The 21500-nt window shown below is 38.4% G+C and overlaps 1 protein-coding gene across 4 annotated transcripts in view; it reads right to left on the reverse strand.

Moving 5' to 3' along the window:
• Window positions 1-21500, reverse strand: part of Dmxl2 (Dmx like 2) — a 134475-nt gene that overhangs the window by 67571 nt on the left and 45404 nt on the right. For all 4 annotated transcript variants that reach the window (XM_013346242.2, XM_005347367.3, XM_005347369.2 and 1 more), the window contains exons 8-15: window positions 20938-21121; window positions 17920-18094; window positions 13098-13337; window positions 12219-12490; window positions 10778-11456; window positions 9998-10119; window positions 4438-4527; window positions 1916-2039 (exon numbers count right to left, since the gene is read on the reverse strand). In XM_013346242.2, coding sequence (XP_013201696.1) covers window positions 1916-2039; window positions 4438-4527; window positions 9998-10119; window positions 10778-11456; window positions 12219-12490; window positions 13098-13337; window positions 17920-18094; window positions 20938-21121 — 1886 coding nt within the window. The remainder of the gene's footprint in view (window positions 1-1915; window positions 2040-4437; window positions 4528-9997; window positions 10120-10777; window positions 11457-12218; window positions 12491-13097; window positions 13338-17919; window positions 18095-20937; window positions 21122-21500) is intronic.

Consider the following 21500-nt stretch of genomic DNA (forward strand, 5'->3'; position numbering starts at 1 on the left):
TGGTGGCGGCGGCGGCTCAGTTGGTAAATGCTTGCCAGGTAAGTGTGAGTACCTGAATTTAGGTCCCCAGCCATTCATGTGCACAAGAATATGCAAACCTACTTTGTATATAGAGTCAAACAAAACACAAACAAAAATGACAGTATTTTAGCTGGACGGTGGTGGCGCATGCCTTTAGCCCCAGCACTTGGAAGGCAGAAGCAGGCAGATCTCTGTGAGTTCAAGGCCAGCCTTATTTACAGAGTGAGTTCCAGGACAGCCCGAGTCACACAGAGAAGCCCTGTTTCAAAAAAACAAACAAACAAAAACAACCAGTATTTTAGGCAAATAATAAAAAACTATTTATTATGATTCTGAAGATTTTTATTTCACTAGTTTGATAATGTAAGCAAAAATATCACCTTGAGAAATGCAGTAGGGGGCTGTAGAGATGGTTAAGAGCTCTGGCTACTAGGCTTGATAGTTTTATGTCAACTTGACACAGGCTGGAGTCATCAGAGAGGAGGGAACCTCAGTTGAAATAATGTCTCCATAAGATCCAGCTGTTGGAGTCAGACAGTGGTGATACTCGTCTTTAATCTCAGCAGTTGGGAGGCAGAGGCAGGTGGATCTCTGTGAGTTAGAGGCCAACCTAGTCTACAAAGCAAGTTCCAGGATAGCTAGGGCTGTTACACAGAGAAACCCTGTCTTGAAACCAAAAGATCCAGCTGCTGGTTATTTTCTTAATGGTTCCATTCCTGGCCTGGTCGTCCTGGATCCTATAAGAAAGCAGGCTGAGCAAGCCAATAAGCAGGAAACCTCAGTGGCCTCTGCATCAGCTCCTGTTTCCAGGTTCCTGCCCTGCTGGAGTTCCTGTCCTGACTTCTTTTGGCGATGAACTTTCATGTGGAAGTGTAAGTCAAATAAAGTCTTTCCTTCCCAACTTGCTTTTGGTCATGATGTTTCATCAAAGAAACAGAAACCCTAGCTGTAACAGCTGCTTTTCCAGAAGAGACAGGTTCAGTTATCAGCACCCACATGGCAGCTCACAACGACCCTTAACTCCAGTCCCTGGGGAGCCGATGCTCTCTTCTCACCTACAGAGGCACTAGGCACACACTTGGTACACAGACATACATACAGGCAAAACACCCGTATACATAAAATAAAGTATTTTTATTTCTTTAAAAAGCTAGAAAAACAAAAATAAGAAGAGGAAGGGATGAGAAAAATATGCACGTCTAAAGTTTTTAGGAAAACAGTTATACAATTGGTAAAAAAACCAAAGAGAAACTTTATACACAAAAGAGAAAAACTTTAAGAGAAAAACTTTAAGATGCATTAAAGAAAAAAATTAAAATTTTTGCCTAATTTGACCGAGGGATAAGAAATACATCAAAGAGGGATAACTGTTTGGAAACCCTCGGTAAACAAAAATGGCGCTCACTGTAGAGAATGAATTCTTAGAGCAGTATGTGCCTTTTCATTTTAATATAGCAGGACTGCTATAAATAAAAAATCCTAATTTCTAAAATAAATACTTCATGTGAAATTCTGAAGTTGAAACTAAACATTATACTGTTTGTTTTCTAAAGATCTCATAGAAAACCTACTTTCTTTCCAAAACAGGGGGGCACTAGGAACCAAAGGTGGGCTTTCTGGAAGAGCAGCAAATGCTCTTAACCACTGAGCCATCTCTCCAGCCCTGACATCCAGGCAGCTTTCACGGATGACTGCTGGACATGCCCAAGCTTGAGTGATCACTTTAGTACCCCACACATGATGAAAACTGGGAGTTTTTAGTGATCAAAATAAGCAAACTCACTTTTCTTCCCAGAGGAGATTCCACTGTTTATTTCAGGCAGTTCTGGAATGGTAGTGAGTCAGTCCACTTCATCGGCTAAAAACAAGCCTCCACCCACCCTCAAAATCATACCTTGTGATGGCTGAAAAAATATTTCTGTTTCCTTCTCCTTTTTCTCCATATCTTCTTTATGTGGTTTATATCCAATAATAAAGTCTTCTTGAAACACATGCAGTAGCTGTGTATTTGTGCCACACTACAAAGGAGAAAAGTGAAGCTTTTCATCTTTGAAATTCCTTCTTTCCCATTCCCCACCTTCCCCACGCTAATATACAAAACACAAATCTCTATATAAAGTCTATTCTTAATTTAACTAGAAAGAAGACAGCAGGGAGAAAGCAAAGACGTTCTTGAACTAAGAAAAAAATACTTTCAAAGATAGCACAGCCAACTGCAAAACAGAGTATCAGATGTGTCTCAAACAAAAACAAACACTGGCCCTAGAAAGCTCACTCAGAGCTTAAGACCCAGACTCAGTTTCTAGAACCCATGTCATGTGGTTCTCAACTGTAACTCCAGCTCCAGGAGATCAAGACCCCTGCTCTCCTTGGGCACCAACATTCATGTGTACACCATACCCAGAATCTGATACACATGCCTACACATAATTAAACATAGTAAGAATAAATCTTTAAAAAATACTCAAAAATACAAATGTAGTTAAATGACATAAACCACTTCCAGCCCTGAGAGCTATGCTCACAAGACTAAAAAAACCAGCAGATTTTCCAAGTCTACCTGAGAGTTCCACCAACAAACACTAACGCCTGAGAAAAGCTCTCAGAGCACCCCTGTAGACCATTTGGTGGGGATTGTGAGAGAACCTGTTTATAGTAGATGACAACCTTTGCAGAGTACATTTACATGAGAGTGTAGAGGGTCAAGAGAAGGACCTATGAAATGCACCACTGGAGATATGTTGCACGGCCATGTTTCCAGACCGCACAGAGAATAAAAGCAATCACAGAGAGCCACCTAGAACTACCTAGTGAACTGAAATTCAAGGAAAAGGTACAGCAAGGGAATACAATGGAAGAGTGCTGAGACCATCGATGACAACCTCACAGAAAGTAGTTTTGATTAGCTTGGCACTGAATGAACACAGAATAATCTTAAAATTTTGGGTAATTTTCATTTCTTATACAGAATGAAATAGGACTATAATATTAGGTTAAGCCTTAAAAAGTATATCAAACATCAGAGCATTTTTTAACATCTCTCCAAGTAAAAAGTATAACATCTCTTTATAACATAAGGTCATCTTCCCAAGAGAAAAGGAACAAATGAAGGGTAATCCTTCATGAGTACAAAACTAAGGAACACAGACAGTGGTGGCAATGCAATTGGAGGCTGAGGCAGTGGTGAGTTCCAGTCAGCTGCCACAAAAACAAACAAAACATTGGGGGGGGGGAGTAAGCCAGGGAGGAGGGAACTGAGACAAATAGTGATAGATAAGAGAAAATGAGGGAGGGGAAGATGGGGTGATCAGAGAACACACTGGGACAAACCTATAAGGAGTTTTAGACTCAGATTTACAAACCACTCACTTGCAGTGGCTGGACTTTACCACCCTGTACTACTGAAAATCAGAAGCAGATGGGAAACAAATCTGGTGTATATGTAAAGTCAAGGGAAGACTAGGTGAGAGTGGACCACACCAATATCACATGGTGCAGAGAGCAAAGGGGCCCCAGTTGGGAAATGCACTCTTCTAGATCTCTCTGGAGCAGAAAAAGGAAATAACGAGTTGAACTTAATGCATTACAGTGCAGCTTGAGAACAGAGAATCACAATTTCCTTGGAGGCCTCATTAGTAACTTGAGTCTGGCAGCCCCATTTCTGCTACTAAAGCTGATGTGATAATTTCTCTATATAAGTAGAAATATCTTCATTTCCCATAAAAATGCAAGCACTGTGGAAAAATTATAAGTACCTCTATACTTGTCTTATTTTTCATTTTGTTTTGTTTTAAAGATGTAGTTACTTCCTCAAAGTAATTTTTTTAATGGCTGTGTAACTCTTTCAGTCCAGAAGCATAGCCCAGAAGAAAAAAAAATATTATAAAGATAAATGGACTTTTCCCATTGGTCCTCTTCCCCAGGTAGGAGCTAGAGAGGAAACCTGACTATGTGAAGGGCAGGGCTGTGAATAGAAACACCTAGCTGGGGCTACTTTCATCTGCATTTTAATGGATCTCATAAAAATGCCCAATCTGAGCCCCAAGCAAGTAAATGCTGTGTATTCCCTACTGAGCTAAAATGGAAGCTAGAAGGAGGGACCACAGCTGGAGATTCTGCACAGCTGCACTGTATCTTCCCTTAGGACATGCACACTGGGTTATAGTTTCCCTGGTTGAATCAAACTTCCTTCAAATAAGAGAAAAAGACACAGATAAAGTCAATTAGAGGGCAGAAACTCCTAAATCATTAGTAGTTAGTCACACACACACAACCACACAACCACACTTTGAGATTCACGAGACAACGGATATTTTACCAAATGAGAATCATCCTAAAATATATACATAGAAAACACTGTGAAATAAAGAGAATCAAAGAGCACAGAACATCACCAATTTGAAAGCATATTTTTACTTGGTCAGTTATTGCATCAAGTTCAATAATGCAGCCTGGTCGGGCAGTAGACTGTTGGCTCACAATGTTGAACACTTCTCCAATAAGTTTCTGTAAACAACAAATGAAAATGTCAATGATCAGCAAAATTGCCACTCTGTCCTTAAGAGACAGCATCACAGACGTAAGCCCCCCCCCCCCCCGTTAATCACTGATGGACAATGACAATATAGCTAGAGAAATACAACTTTCCATTCTCATTTCTGTTTTTAAAATTAAGAAGTTAGAAAAACTGACAATATTTATGTAAGTAATTCAAAACAGCTAGCTATTTCAATGTCGTCATCAAGACAAATGCAGTTAAGGACCTAGCCCAAAGCCTGAGTGTGTGGTGTATGGATGTTTAGTGCCATCTGAAAATACAACTCTCCAAATGAAATATAGGAATCATGAGTGACAAGTGGGACTGTCTCTTTGGAGGACAATGTTTGAATTAAAACATGAAGCTAAGTTCTGGATTTCTTAAAACTTCCCAAACTTCTTACTGGGACCAGTTTCCTCAAAACCCACACCAAGAAGCCAACTCTTTTAAATAAAAATCTTTCAATATCTTAACTAAATGTCTAATGTCCATCTCCAATGTCTGTCCCTGCCATAATGAAGTTTAGATCCCAGTTTAGCCTAAGGTCAGTTCTAAGAGGAAACAACATCCACACTGGACTTGTGGGATCTTTCCAGTTTGTATCAGCAGAATTCCAGAAAACATGTATTGGGATAGATTCTAGGGTTAAATCACAAAAGATAAAATAAGTGGTTGAATATGGCTGAACTTATTGATAAGTATGTTCACCCAAAGTCAGGATTTAAAGTCTTAGCTAAAAAACCCATACAAATGGTTTTGACATTCTGCTGGGTTATTTACTGAAATCTGAACTCAGCTATGCCCTACAATCTGTGAGGCTAAAATTCCAGGATTTCTGTAGCACAGCAAAGACTGTTACTCAGAGAGCATCAACAGACCAATAGCAGCAATAAGAAAGTACTTTTTAAAGTGTACTGTGCATCTACACTTCAACAGTGTCTCCAGATCCATGTGTATACAAAAGTTTAAGAAGTGCTGCTGCTGTAAGTTGGGTGTCCTGATTAGATTTTTGACAAGTTGACACAAGCTAGAATTATTTAGGAAGAAGAATCACAACTGAGATAATGGCTCCATCAGATTGGCCTTTACACAAGTCTGTAGGGTATTTTCTTGATTAATGACTGATGTGAAAGGGACCAGCACTATGGGGGCAGTGCCACCCGTAGGCAGATGGTCCTGGGTTATATAAGAAAGGCAGGCTAAGCAAGCCATCAGGAATAAGCCAGTAAGCTTCATTACTCCATGGCTGTGCTTCACTTAATGCCTCCAAGTTCCTGTCTTAAGTTCCTGCCCTAACTTCCCTCAGTGGTGAAATGTGACCAAAGACCTGTAAAGTGAAATAAATGCTTGCTTTCTCAAGTAACTTTTGGTCACAAGCAATAGGAACTCTAACTAAGAAACAGGGCATAGAGGGGTAAGACTCTAATTCCAACACTCAGGATGCAACCTGGGCTGCATAGTGAGTTCCAGTTCAGAGCTGAGGTATATCTCAATGGTAGAGTGCTTACCAAGCAAGCACAAGACTCTGGGTTTCATTCTCAGCAACACAGAGAGAGAGTGAGTGAGTATTGATGGTTCTCAGTCTTGGCTGCACACTGACTCCTAACTCAACCACTGATGGTTAGGTTCCACTCACAGAGACTTATCTGCTTGCCTAGGGGACAATCTGATCATGAGTCATTCTATAAGCTCCTTGAGGATTTCCAACACGTGGCCAAGACTCTCACATGAACAAATATAAATTTCAGCCAATGGTTTGTCTTCACTGTGCAAAACTCTCTACCAACAGAAGAGGAAAGATGCACATATGCACAGGTTCCAGCACTGAGAGGGGAAGTGGACACAAGCCTCCACCCCTAACTCAGAAGCTAAATCCAAACAATAATTGCTCACAAAGGAAAAATTAGTTTTCTCCAATGAAGTTTCACAGGGTATATAAACCACTTTCAAGGTCAGGCCCCATGCCCAGCAGTAGAGGGGGGCAACACAAAACAAAACCAGTAATACTTCTAGAAGGCTTTATCTCAGGGATTTTTTTTTAAACTTTGCAGGTCTTCTGCACATATATTATGGTTTCCCAGTTTGTTTTAATGGAATTTCTGTGTGAATGTGTGTATCCCTATATCTGTGTTTCTTGTGCTTTTTCTTTGGCTCTTTTCTTTCTGTTGGTTTGTTTGGTCCTATTCTGATTTGTTTGTTCTAATTTTACTTTAATATTATTTGTCAGACGCCTGTTTGTGCTGTGGTAAGAGAAACAATCATGTGGATTTGGGTGGGTGGGGAAGTGGGGAAGGTCTGGGAGGAGTTAGGAGAGGGGAAAACATAATCACAATACATTCTATTTAAAAATCCATTTTCAGTAAAAAATAAATAAATTTTAAAAAGAGTCAAAAAAGTGGCAGCTTGTTATAAGTCAGCTATATTCACATAATGAAACCTTTCTTAAATGTTTAGCATAAGCAAGGTGTGGTGACACATGCGTATAATTCTGGCACCTGGGGTGGGGTAGAGGCAAGAGCAGCAATGGGTAGGTGACACTGTCTCAATAAAATTTGGTCAGTTTAAAATTTTAAAATCTAAAAGTACTTCAGTTACTTTTAACACCCTCATTTTAACAGTGCAATTAGTCTCCCATGATAAGTCAAGATAAGAGGCCCCCTTCCCTCAAGACAGCTACATAATTCCTCTCTGCAGACAAGTTATTACATGGAACTTCCGCAGATCCAAACAACTTCAAAATGCAGGATGTAGATCACTGTAATCTCTAGGTCTTCATTGAGGAGGTAGGAGAGGCAGATTTTGAGGAGATGTAACAGAGGGGGGACAACTCAGACCCACAGACTTGCAAGATGGAGATAAGAGGTCAGGAGCGAAGAAACATAGATGACCTCTAAAAGCTCATAGAGGCCAGGAAAGGGGCTCTGTTTGGAGTTTCTATAGGAAAGGGGCCATCCAACACTTGAGTCTCCTCAGCTCTAAAGTGTGAATGATAGTGTTACCTTCCTGTTAGGATTGTTGGAAAGATTAAATGAGTAACTATATGTGAAACACTCAGAACCAGGGCAGATACACAGTGACCAGTAGATGAGAGCTTGCTGTCACTATTTTTGAAGCTAGCAACATAACTCGCAGGCTCAATTTAGTCCTGTACACCACTGTTCAGACATATATGTCTGTAAAAGAATGGGCAAATAAATAAATTCAAGGAGCTGCCTACATGAAAGTCAACTTAGTTTCAAATACTGTGATGGCCTTTTCTTGCCAGTTATTACATGCTAGATGTACCTATTTATGTGGCTCCCAGACATATACCTTGAGTGTTGAAACTATTTCTATTCCTATTCATTTTAATACAGTCCTCAATAGAAATATCCATATTCAGCCTAATTGGCCTCTCTGCTGGTGTAACACACTTCTACTGCCAAACTTCAAGCAGTCAGTTGCATAGCCCCTTAAATACCTACTCTTCTATCTTAAACTGTAGCTCTTTTATTAGTAATTTCTCCTTTGGTTTTTTGAGACAGCGTCTCTTGTGACTCAGGTTGCCCCAGAACTCTCTATGTAACCAAGGATCGCCTGAACATCCTGATCCTCCTCCTCCACTGCCCAAGTGCTGGAATTACAAGCTTGTGCCACCAAACCTAGCTATTAGCAATTTCTCTTCTTCAATTAAATTAAAATTGTCTTAAAGGCAAGCATTGCAACTCTTCTGTGTCCTCTCCACATCAAGAGGTACACAGACACTCAAAAACAGCACTTGCTGTCCAAAGTTCACTCACTTATTTACTTATTTATTTACTGGGGGAGGTTCCAGAGCATAGGGCAGTGCATGAATGGAGAGCAGAGGACAATTTGGGGGAGGTAGGTTCTCTCCTTCCACTTTGCTTTTGAGGCAAGGTCTGTTTTTGCTGTTGTGCTGTACAGGCAAGCTTCTGGCTGATTCTCCTGTCTGCTTCCTATCTCACCACAGAAATGCTAGGATTCCAGATACAAGCCTCCACACGGAATCTGGGGCTCTAGCTCAGGCTGCTGGGCTTACAGGGCTAGTCATTTTACTCACTGAGGTATCTCCTCAGACCAGGATTTGGTATTCAACACCAGAAACATTTTAGAACAGGATTTCATAAAGAGATATGTCCTTATCAGTAAATGGAAAATTCAATGTTCAAATCTAAATATTAAGTAAGACATATGACTTCTAATCTCCTACATAACTACTAGAATGAGGCACTTCTACAATTGAGAGATAATATATTCTAAACCACAAAATATGTTTGAGCAAGTCAGGCTTGGAAATACTCAAATTTTCTAATATAAGCAGTTAGGTAAAGGTGGCTTAAAACCTTTTTTGAGCAAACCAAGACTTAAAACACCCAAACTAGGGCTGGAGAGATGGCTCAACAATTAAGAGCAATGGCTGCCCTTCCAGAGGACCCAAATTTGGTTCCCAGCACCCATATTTGATAGATCACAACTCTCTATAACGTCAGCTCCAGGGGATCTGACACCCCCTGTGGGCATCTGTTGTACACACATGGCATATACACTGAATCATGAAAGTACCCATAAATACACATTTTAAAAAACTTTGTTTAAAAAAAATCTTTTTTAAAAAAAAATCAAACTATAAAGAAAATCAATCATTTTAGAAAACTGGTGTAGGAAGTCCTTCTGTCTTTGTGCTGTTTTCATTGGTTAATAAAGAAACTGCTTTGGGCCCTGGATAGGGCAGAACTTAGGTGGGGGGGGGGATTAAATGAAATGCTGGGAGGAGGAGAGCAAAGTCAGAGAGAGACTCCATGGGTCCATGGGAGACAGACACTGGGAATTTTACCCAGTAAGCCACTGCCACATGGTGATACACAGATTAATAAAAATGGGTTAAATTAAGATGCAAGAATTAGCCAATAAGAAACTAGAGCTAATGGGCCAAACAGTGATTTAATTAATACAGTTTCTGTGTGGTTATTTCGGGGCTAAGCTAGCAGGGCAGCCAGGACGAACAAGCGGGCCCTCCCTGAAAAAGAAAACTAGTGAGATATTTGTTTCTTTATATGTTAAATGTATTGGGGCACAGCATATCCATATAAGTTCTAATTTATATACCTTAGAAACCAGATAAAGATGTGTGTGTGTGTGTGTGTGTGTGTGTGTGTGTGTGTGTGTGTGTGTGTGATACGTAGACAAAAACATTCCAATTCTCCAAACACTAATAAACAATGGTTTTTGTTTTTAGTTTGTTTTTGAGACAGGGTTTCTCTGTGTAGCCCTGGCTGTCCTGGAACTCACTCTGTAGACTAGGCTTGGCCTCAAAACTCACAGAGATATGCCTACCTCTGCCTCCTGAGTGCTGGGATTAAAGGCATGTGCCACAAACAATGGTTTTAGACAGACTAAAATGAGACTTAATAGCTTAGAAAAAGATTTGAAAATTCTTACTGAGGCCTCTGGGTCTGACAGTTCATCTAATAATTTTCTTGCATCTACCACTGCTTGATAGAGTCTCAGATTTTTGCCATCAGATGCAACAAAGCAAGCACTTGCAGAATTGCAGTATGTTCCTGAGGGAAAAAAACAAAGTGTTTAAGTTATAGTGTATATTTATTTTTATTATTGATTAAAGTATAAGAAACAAGTAATTACACTTTTCTTTCTACGTATAACTATCATCTAGAATCATAATCAAAAGGATACAATTTATGGGTATAAGCTTATTAACAAAATTAAAAAATATGAAAAGAAAACTTTAAAATTATAAAGATAAGCCTATACCAACATTCTGACAACCTATTGAAAACTATCTAGGGCTGGAGAAAAGGTTCAGCAATTAGGAGCACAAGCTATTCTGGAGGGTTGATTCCCACCACCAACACAGTGGCTCACAACTGTCTCTAACTCCTGTCCCAGGGCTCTAATACCCTCTACTGGTTTTTCAGGGCACCAAGATACACAGACTTACATGGAGGCAAAACAGTAATACACATAATATTTTTAAAAAAACTTAACCATGACAAATATAAATCATTTTGTGAATCAGACATGGTGATAATATCAGCACATGAGAGGCAGAAGGATCTCAATGTCTGAGGCCAACATTGTCTATAACACGTTGCAAGCTATGATATTTCAAAATAAAAATAAATAAGAAAAAAGATGTTGCTCATAACAAATAATAATTTAAACTTCATTCATTTTACAATCAAATTAATAAACACTTACCAAGACAATAACTAGGAATAAGAGTCGGAAGCCATGCCACATTAGAGAAGGCTGAGGTATGTAAAGAGTTGATTCGAGCCAATTCTGACACTCCTCCAGTGTATGACAAAGGGCCTATGGGGTCTACACGCCACAGAATAAGTTCACTGTAGATTGCATTCGGGTCATGAAAGGTACGAGTTGCTGCATTTCTAAGAGGCTGTTTCGATGACTCCTTTGTGTGTTTTACAGGATCTATTAATCTATTTACTTGACAGTCTGATTCAGGAGTCAGCAGAGCATTATGATGGGAGGATGTCAGCAACAGTGGTAAGACCGAATGGCACGCCAAGTCATTAAGGTGGAACCGGTGACCACAGTATCGGAATTTATGGGATACAGTCAGAACCGTAGTAAAGGCTGACTTGTCAGCAAAAGTGACTGCCCACTGATTCAAAGATCCATCTATGTGTTTAGAGACCATCATCACTGTGGGTGCTAAAATGTTCATGTCTGTACTGTGTAATCTGGAGTGTGGCTGTGACCCATGAGAACTATCTACAGACATCGGCTCGTGGTGTGGTGGAGTATGGTGTGAATCTTTTGTAGCTTTTACACAGGCATACATCATGATGTTTTTACTAAGAGAGTTTGCATCCCCAGAGGGAAATGCAACAGGAATCCGAGAGGAAAAAGAAACCTGTTAAACACAAACATATGATTCATTATAAGGAGTTTGCCTTCTCTCAAAAATATTTTCTAAACAAACTTTTATTTTCAGAATGCCAAATCCCCATTTCCTAGCAAAAGAATCAAGTTTAACCTCTGTATAGCTGAATTCCTTTCTTCTACTTATGTACTAGATCACTATTCATAGCCCAATACAAGATGAAAAATAAAGTTTCAAATACATTGCTGATAGCTTATGTATCAAAATAACCATATCATGTATTTAAGTTATAATAAAGCTAAGAAAGAGAATGCATAAAAACAGTTTAATTTGGCTTCTAAAACTGAAGATGAGCACATGCTTTTAATGCCAGTACTTGGAAGGTAAAGAAAGGAAGATCATAAACTGAAGGTCATCCTCAGCTATAAACCTAGTTCAAGACCAGTCTGGCTACATGAAACCCTGTCTCAAGAGAAACAGAGAGACAGAGACAGAGGCAGAGAGACAGAAACTTGAAACCTCATTTTCAAAGCAGTTTCCTTAGAAATATAAAAAAGTATTTCTCAGAAAGTATTTGAATAATTCAAATACTCAGTGATTCAAAAAAAGAAAAAATTAATTTTCTTTGAGTTAACTAAATGTGTAAAATTCATAGTACTGATCCTCTTTGAAAACAAGAATATGTATTTTCTGTTTTAAAAATTACTACATTTTTTAGTAATTCTGAAAAATCTGTGAAGTCTATATAGCATCGTGTTATTTTAAAAATGTATTTTCATCAAGGAAATATACCTGGACTTGTCTAAATATTCCAGGGTTATATTCATCCAAGTACTTCACGTGCCACACTAGAAAGGTTCCATCTACAGGGTGTATGGTGAATAGCATGTCAGGGTTCTTATTCCACTCTGTCAGCAGTGTTTCAATCTTCCGGTCAAGCAGAACTGTAGGCAGTGGTATTGGGATGCTAGGCCCTGGGTGGGCTCTAGGACTTCCCTCTCTTTCTCCATCTTCATGCTCTGACGATCCTGTACCTGCCTCAGATTCTCTATCCAGAGATAATTCTAAATCAGAAAATATATTTGTCAGAATATAAACTAAATAATACTATAAAAATTCATTTAGAAACTCAAAATTATAAAGTACCTTTCCAATTTGTGGTCGGAGAAAGTATTTTCTTGTCTGAATTGAAATTACTATATTTATTATTTTTAGATAAATGAAAATTTCACCATATTTTCACTGTTAAAATTAGCAAAACATACTTCTCATAAAACAATATGGCTTCTAAAGTACTACATTAGTCAAGGAAATATAACAAAATATATATACAGAGTTTGCCTGCCATGGAAGCACAAGCTTATAACCCAACCTACTCAGGAGGCCTGAGGCAGGAGGAGCTCAAGCTCAGGGCCAGTCTGGCAATGTAGGCATGCTGTGTTTCAAAATCAAATGAAACAGGCTAAGCGAGTAGCTCTTGCCTAGCCTGCATGAGGCCCTGGGTTTAAGTCCACATTATAAACAAAACAACAGCTAGAGTCAGGACAAGCACAGTGCCTAATCTGAGAGACAACCAGTACTGAAAACAAGAAAGAAGGGAGAATTCAAACTTAGATACCACAAAAAGTTATTTTTAATGGGGAAAAAAAACCATAAACAAACAACACCAACCATGGTCTAATCTCATATGCAAGCCCCTCTCTCGTTCCTCCTGAGAGCGCTCTTCATCTTCTCTGGCTGCGTCATCACTTTCATGATCTAATTGTTTTTCAGAAAGTTTCCGCAATTGGTGCATAAATATTTCAGTGGATGACGTAAAATGAAATTCCTTGTTATTTAACCAATGAACTACAAATCCCCCATTGACATCGTCGATATTAAATGAAGTGCCAACCAAAACATTTGGAATATCTGTGGAAACAAAAAAACTTTCAATATGAAACTCCATTTCTTTAAAAACACAGCAACTACTTATCACGATTAATCATTTGCTTATCCAGAGAAGGGGCCAAACACCACGTCAGCATGATTCCACCAGGACTTGTAACAACTTTAACTGAATTTAATGGTAACTGTAAATATTAAGAACTAATGACATTCTGAAATGAAATTAAATTACAGTACTAATTTTAAAACCAAATATAGAAACACAACAACCTTAGTTGAATCCTTGTTTTGAGAAAAGGCGGTGAACTATAAGACTTGTAAGAACTTCAAGTACTACACTGAACAGATATGGAGAGAGTGGACAACCTTGTCTTATTCCTGATTTCAGTGGGATCACTTTGAGCTTTATGCTGGTGAGGATGTAGAGTAAAGGGAACACTCCTCCATTGCTGAAGAGTGGAAACTTTTATAGCCACTTTGGAAATCAGTACGGCGATTTCTTAGAAAATTAGGAAACAATCAACCTCAAGACCCAGAATACCACTTTTGGGTATAAACCCAAAGAATGCTCAATCACACCATAAGGACATGTGCTCAACTATGTTCCTAGCAGCAGTATTTGTAATAGCCAGAACCTGGAAGCAATCTAAATACCCCTCAACCAAAGAATGGATAAAGAAAATGTAGTACGTTTATACAACAGAGTGCTACACAGTGGTAAAAAATAATGACATATTGAAATTTGCAGGCAAATGGATCTAAACCACATAAACATATTGAAGGACAAAAACCATATGATCATCTCTTTAAATTCAGAAAAGGCCTCTGACAAAATCTAATATCCCTTCAAAATAAAAAGTCCTGGAGACATTAGCAATACAAGAAATATAGTTCAACATAATAAAGGCAATATACGACAAGCCCACAGCCCAGCTTAAGTGGAGAGAAATGAAAGGCATTTCCATGAAAATCCAAAACAAGATAGGAATATCCTCTCTTTCCATACCTAGTCAATACAGCACTTATTAAAGTCTTAGCTAGAGCAATAGGACAACTGAAGGAGATCAAGGGCATACAGGTTGGAAAGGAAGAAGTCAAAAGAATAACTATTTGCAGATAATATGATATTTTATACATGAAAGGCCCTAAAAACTCCACCAACAAACTCCTACAGCTGATGCACTGTCAACAAAGTAGCATGATATAAAAATTAATAGACAAAATCAGTTGATATCCCATATACAGATGACAGACTAAATCAGGGGAATAATACCTTTCACAATAGCTCCCCCAACTAGAAAAATATGTGAGGATAACTCTAACCAAGCAAGTGAAAGACTTGTATAGTAAGAACTTCTAGACACTGAAAAAGATATCAGAATATGGAAAGAACCCCATGCTCATGGATCATGATCATGGATCAGTAGGATTAACACAGTAAAAATGGCCATTCTACCAAAAGCATTCTTCAGATTCAATGCAATCCCCATGGAAATTCCACACTTCGGTTTCAGCACTGACCCAGGGCAAATCAGACAGGAGCTCCCATCCCTAACCAAAAGGCTATCTCCAGTTATGATAAGCATTGAAAAGGAAAATTTAGTTTTCTCCAATGGAGTCTCACTGGGTATATAAACCACACTTAGGGGCAGCCTCAGCAGTAGAAAGCATAAATACAAAAAAATGCTCAGTGGAGTTTTTGGACATTTTTGTCTCATATTGCTTGTATGGGCATTTTTTTTTTTTTTACTTTACCTGATCTTCTGCTTATGTATTATGAAATTTGATTTTGAGGGGCTGGAGAGATGGCTCAGTGGTTAAGAGCATTGCCTGCTCTTCCAAAGGTCCTGAGTTCAATTCCCAGAGACCACATGGTGGCTCACAACCATCTGTAAAGAGGTCTGGCGCCCTCTTCTGGCCTTCAGGCATACAGACGGAATATTGTATACATAATAAATAAATAAATATTTTTTAAAAATTTGATTTTGAGTTTTTATTGTTTGGAAGTTTTGTCTGTTTTTGTTTTGGGGGGGTACTTTTTGCTTTTTGTATGTGTGTATAGGCACATTTGTGGTTTTTTCTTTGTTTTTTATTCTTTTTTATTATTTGCATGTTTGTTCTCTAAAGAGAGAGAGAGGAAAGGCATGAAGTTGGATGAATAGAGAGGTGGGAAAGACCCTGGAGATGAGAGCAGGGAAACAATGATCAGAATGTATTGTATCAAAAATTATTTTTAATTTAAAAAGTCTTAGTAGCCGGGCGATGGTGGCGCACGCCTTTAATCCCAGCACTCGGGAGGCAGAGGCAGGCGGATCTCTGTGAGTTCGAGACCAGCCTGGTCTACAGAGCTAGTTCCAGGACAGGCTCCAAAGCCACAGAGAAACCCTGTCTCGAAAAACCAAAAAAAAAAAAAAAAAAAAAAAAAAAAAAAGAAAAGAAAAAAGTCTTAGTAATTATGTAAGTTTAAAAGAAACAGGTAAATTTAACTTTAGTAACATATTTTATTTCTCCCAAAATACTAAAAATAAAATTTCAACAAGTAGTCAATCTGAAATAAAATTATTAACAAGAAATTTCACATTTTTTATACTGTTTAAGAAATCCAAGCCGGGCGATGGTGGCGCACGCCTTTAATCCCAGCACTTGGGAGGCAGAGGCAGGTGGATCTCTGTGAGTTCGAGACCAGCCTGGTCTACAGAGCTAGTTCCAGGACAGGCTCCAAAGCCACAGAGAAACCCTGTCTCGAAAAACCAAAAAAAAAAAAAAAAAAGAAATCCAGTATGTACAGTACAGCAAGCCTCAATTCTAAACAGTCACATTTCAAGGTCACTGGGCAGCACACATCTGCAGTCACTGTTAAAGATCAGATTATAGGAACTGTATTCACTAAGTAAATCATTATACTCAGAGAATTTAACAATAAGCATTTAAAGATAAAACCCTTTTGATAACTATGCTACAATTCACAGACCCAGAGACTAAGTAAAAAGAAAAGATCATGGGAGGAGGGGGCAGGGAGAGACACCCAGATCTCCCTGGGAGGGGAAATGGAAAGGATTTCATGAGTGGACAAGGGCAGTAAGGATGGAAACATGAGTGGGAAGGGGAGCAGGGGGGAGAGAGTGCTAAGGGGGATTGCTAGGGGTCAGGTGGAAGCCTGGAGCAGGGGAATCTCCCAGAAGTCTATGGGGAGGACTCCAGCTTAGATTCCTAGTAATAGTGGGTAAGTAGTCTTTATTGGCTATCTCCTGTGACCAGATTGGTGTCTGGGCCAATTGTCAGACAGGCATCATCCAGCAATTGATGGAGGCAGACATATATCAGGTGAAGTGCAGGAATTCTGTGAAAGAGGAGGAGAAAGGATGGCAGGAGGCAAGGGGGGGGGGCAAGGACACAGCGGGAAGGCTCACAGAATCAACTCAACTCACCTATGTTCATGGGGGCTCACAGAGACCGAATCGACAGCCAGGGGGTCTACACGAGACAGATCTAGGCACTGTACATTTATATTACAGTTGTGTAGCCTGGTCCTCTTATTCCTAACAGCGGGAACAGGAGCTGTCTCTGACTCTTTAACTGGCTTTTTGGATCCTACTCCTGACACTGGGTCACCTTGCTCAGCCTTAATACATGGGGAGGTGCCTAGTCTTACTGCAACTCGATATGACATGTTTTGTTGATTCTCATAAGAAATCTGCCCTTTCCTGGATGGAGAAGGTAGAAGAAGGGATTGGGGGATAGGAGGGATGGGAGAGAGGGACTGAAAGGGGAGGATGGGGGCCTGGGGCCATACTGTAAACTAAATAGATGAATAATAATAATAATCCCTTTTACCCTAAAGCAACAGACCTCCAGCTGATAAGTAGAACTGAATTTATATAAATACAGTTCTATCGGCAATGAAGTAAGAAATTTACAGCCTTTCTATATATATTTTAGACCAAATAAAACACGATGCCCTTAAATAGAAGCTCTCAAATATGCTTCTACCAACATAAAACCCGCTTCTATTAATTCTTAACCTAGATAAGAGGACAGACTGAAAGAAGATACCAGGGCTAAAGAAACATATCTTTCTACCTAAGCATAGGTAGAAAGCATATAGAAAATAAACTACACTGAGGTATGAACTATTAAATAGAGCATATGCTAATTACCTAAGCTATCACCATTTGTGTTCCTAGGCTCAAATAAAGCTCTAATTTCCTTGGAACCCTTTGTAGACAAAGATGTTCAAAAATACTTATGGAAATTACCCAATAAAAATCATATAGATCTAATCTGGCAGTGGTGGCTCACACTTTTAATTCCAGCATTTGGGAGGCAGAGGCAGGTGAATCTTAGTGAGTTCGAGGTTAGCCTGATCTACAAAGTGAGACCCAGGACAGCCAGGACTGTTACACAAAGAAACCCAGTCCTGAAAAAATAAAAGAAAAAAAATCATATAGACACAACTAAAGAAAGACTACCTTTTGTTATATTCCCACTCCAAGAAGTATTTTAAAGGACAACATAAAATAAAACCAGGTTACAAAATAAACCATGTTTCAATATATTTATCTTATTTCAATATATTTATAAAAAAATAACTCTTCTTCTCCGTTACCTGTGGCAGGATTGATGCTTGCTGCAATGTGAAAATGACACAGGGCATTGGCATGGTGAGAAATGTGTCTCTGGACTTCATGGGTTGCAGTCTTGTCAGGCATCAACTCGGTATGAGTTACAAGAACAGAAGATCTCCTTTGTCCTTTCCTTAAATTCTTCAAATGGTGTATTGTCTAGAACAGAAGAGTAATGTCCTAACCAATCTGAACCAAAGACTTTCCACTACTCAGAATTTTAAGAGCTGGCCCCTGTGGAACTGATGATTTTAAAATATGCTTTCTTAATTACAAGAAAACAATTTTGGATATATGCTCCACAATTCTTAAAAGTTTGTAGTGTTTAAGGCAAAAAGTAGTTGCTGAAAAGTACTTACTCGTGCGCATAAACCATGAGTAACGGTTCCTGGTTAACAAAGACTATTTCCGTGGCACGGGAAGGTGGGGGTGCTTAAGAGTACCCTGTACTAAAAAGAGACTTACTACTCAGAACAACACAAAGTCCCTGAATCCCTTTACCAGGAGGGGCAATGCCTCCTAAAACTCACATAGAATTAGATATTGACTTAAACTACAAATGTATTATCCCCACTATAAAGAGGAAAACAGGACACAAAGCAGAATGGGAGTCACCTAGAGCAGACAGGAATGCCCTTATTGCAGTGGTAGGCTATGCCCACTACTTGCTGGAGACAGAGTCCAGTGCAATACACTTCAAGGTCAGTGATCTGGCACTGAACTCTATCTCCCAAGCCCCTGGCATGTGAGATTTAAATTAAGTTGCAGCTATAAAGTCAAAACTCTTCACAACATACCTACTCACATGTTCCATTTTGGATGTGGGGCCACAATCATTCTTAGCATAACTTCTTCATCCCACAACCCCACTTCTTAGGCTGTAACTTACCCTACCCTCAAAACCACACTTTATAAAACTTCCCATTCTTTTCCTTTGTTCTCATAGTAAGAAAGCAACAGCATGCTGCCAATTCTTTTCTACTAAAATAATGTAGTTGATCCTCCTTCTCAGTTTTCCAACAATTATCCTTTCCTTGCAGAAAACAGTACCATTTCAGGGTATGTTCTCTAGAGTCTCCCTGCCACAGAGTTGCTGAATGCTTAGACCTTCTCGCCCAAACTGCCTATCAATTTTTTTTAAATAGATACTTGACATTCAATAAAGACATATTACTATTTATTTTTCTCATAGGAACAAAGTATGTATACAACCACATAAACCTCACAGTGAGGAGTTTCATACATGATACTGGAAATACAAAACAGTGTGCTAGGCAAGTTTAACCACTAAAGTGTCGCCTGAGTGCTGACCAACAGAATTTAAGTTAAAATGTACCTACACAACAAAATTCTACATAGTACACTTAAGATTAGGCCTTATCTTCTAAAAAAATATTTAAACATTATTAATAAGATTGTTAAAAGATAGCAAAAGCTTGTCAAATCACTGCCATATGTTTTACTAAAAAGAAATGTATGAAGCATCATAGAGGGCACAAAGACGGTCATCAGATGCTTATGTATAATTTTAAGATAAAACATGCTATATAAATATATACTAGTAAGCACTAGCTAATATTTCAGTACTTTCTCCCATTAAATTTCTATATAAAACCAAAACAGTAATTTGAACTATTCTGACTTGCTTTAAATTCATTTAAGTTTTGGCCATTTTTTTAAAAAAAAGTATGATTAGTTCCCAATCATAAACAATAAACTTAGTTACTAGAGCCTGCCTGTTTCACATAAATTCAGAGTACCATGTTCGCAGCCATTAAACTACATAACACACAAGCATAACTCATAATGAAAGTGATGTGTGTAGCGTGCATAAAACAAGCTATGAAATATGCCATGCAATATGATCTTAATCATATAAAGAAAATTTATACATATATACATGACTGTAAAAGTTGGATTATAAATTCTATTATCTCCCCCCCCCCTTCTTAACATAGTTTTAGATTAAGCCATCTTGGGCTGGAGAGATGGCTCAACAGTTAAAGAGTACTATCTGCTCTTCCAGAGGATCCAGATTCAATTCCCAGCACCCACATGTTGGCTCACAATCATCTGACTCCAGTTTCAGCAGATCTGAGAACTTCCTCTTCTGAATCTCCACAAGGGTACCAGACATTCACGTACATACATGCAGGCAAAACACTCATACACATAAAATATTAAGTAAATAAATATTTAGAATAAGGGTGGCTTTCTTGTACAATAAAAACAGTTGTAAGCATATTTACTATATAAAATGTCTTTGAATGCTATGAATGCCTCATTCATTCCTTTTGCACATTAGTTAATATAATAAGGAATTTCTCATAAAGATTTTGTTCTTTATCTTATTTTTGACTTCTATTCTGTTCCTTTTATATATATATATATTCTATTCTGAGACAGAATCTCATGTAGTCCAGCATATTTTCTGTAAGCTGCTTTTTGTTCTTGTTATACAGTTGGGTTTTGTTTTTTTATTTTTCAGACAGTCTTACTCTGGCATTAAATTTTCAATCCTGCCTTTGCCTCTCAGGTGGTGGAATTACAGGCACGCAACACCAAATCCAGGTCTACCACATAGAGCTTCTCTGCCTAACATCTTAATAAATAATCATCATTATTCCTAAGGAACAAAAATGAAATAAAAACAAAGCATTTAGAATTAATTTTAATGACTTTTACATATTTTACTAGTTAAAGCTAAGTACTCCTACAGATTTTGACATTTGACCTGCAAAATGGAAACATCACATTTGTTACTTATCTAGACTAGATGCCTAAAATCATCACTAACTATATGGAAACATCACATTTGTTACTTATCTAGACTAGATGCCTAAAATCATCACTAACTATATGCAGCTTCATAACAGCACACACTGAGTAATCCCACAAGCATAAAGTAAAAATTCACTATTAACTTCACCACATGTTCATGAACACTATACTCAGCAAAACAAATTTTCAAAATGTTTTTATCACTTTACATATTATAATACCTCAAGAGCATGTTGGATTCTGTCTTTGTGTTTTCCAGCATGAGAAAGGTTGCTGGCGACACTGGAGGTAGTGGTCTCACAAATCTGCTCACCCAAAAGACAGTCTTCTGGTAACAGCGTTTCTGCCCAGAGCCGACACACACCATCATGGCATGATGTCAGTAAGACATTACAGACAGAACCCCTAACAGCAAAGAGAAACATACAACGCTGAGCACATTTTAGTCATTCATGGACTAAAAGTTGTAACATTGGCTATTCATGTCTACGACTACATTAATATAAAACACTATATGAAAAAAGTAACTTGAAGGGCTTGAAGTTGTTTCCCAAAACACTGTAAGAACTGGGAAATGGCCTTGACAATTGCTCTAGCAATTTCTGCTTGACTATACAAATGCTAAAAAAAAGGCTCTAGAGAACATTAGCATCTTCTAAACAAATAGAAGAAAACCTAACTGCTCTAAGTTAGAAAGGGCTCATAATAAAAGTCACTAAATATAGCTATTTAGTTTATGGCAGTAGTTCCATTTCTGACATCCTGACAATTCAAAGCCATAAAT

The sequence above is a fragment of the Microtus ochrogaster genome, chromosome 5 (genome assembly GCF_000317375.1).
Source record: "Microtus ochrogaster isolate Prairie Vole_2 chromosome 5, MicOch1.0, whole genome shotgun sequence".
In the NCBI taxonomy this organism is placed as follows: domain Eukaryota; kingdom Metazoa; phylum Chordata; class Mammalia; order Rodentia; family Cricetidae; genus Microtus; species Microtus ochrogaster.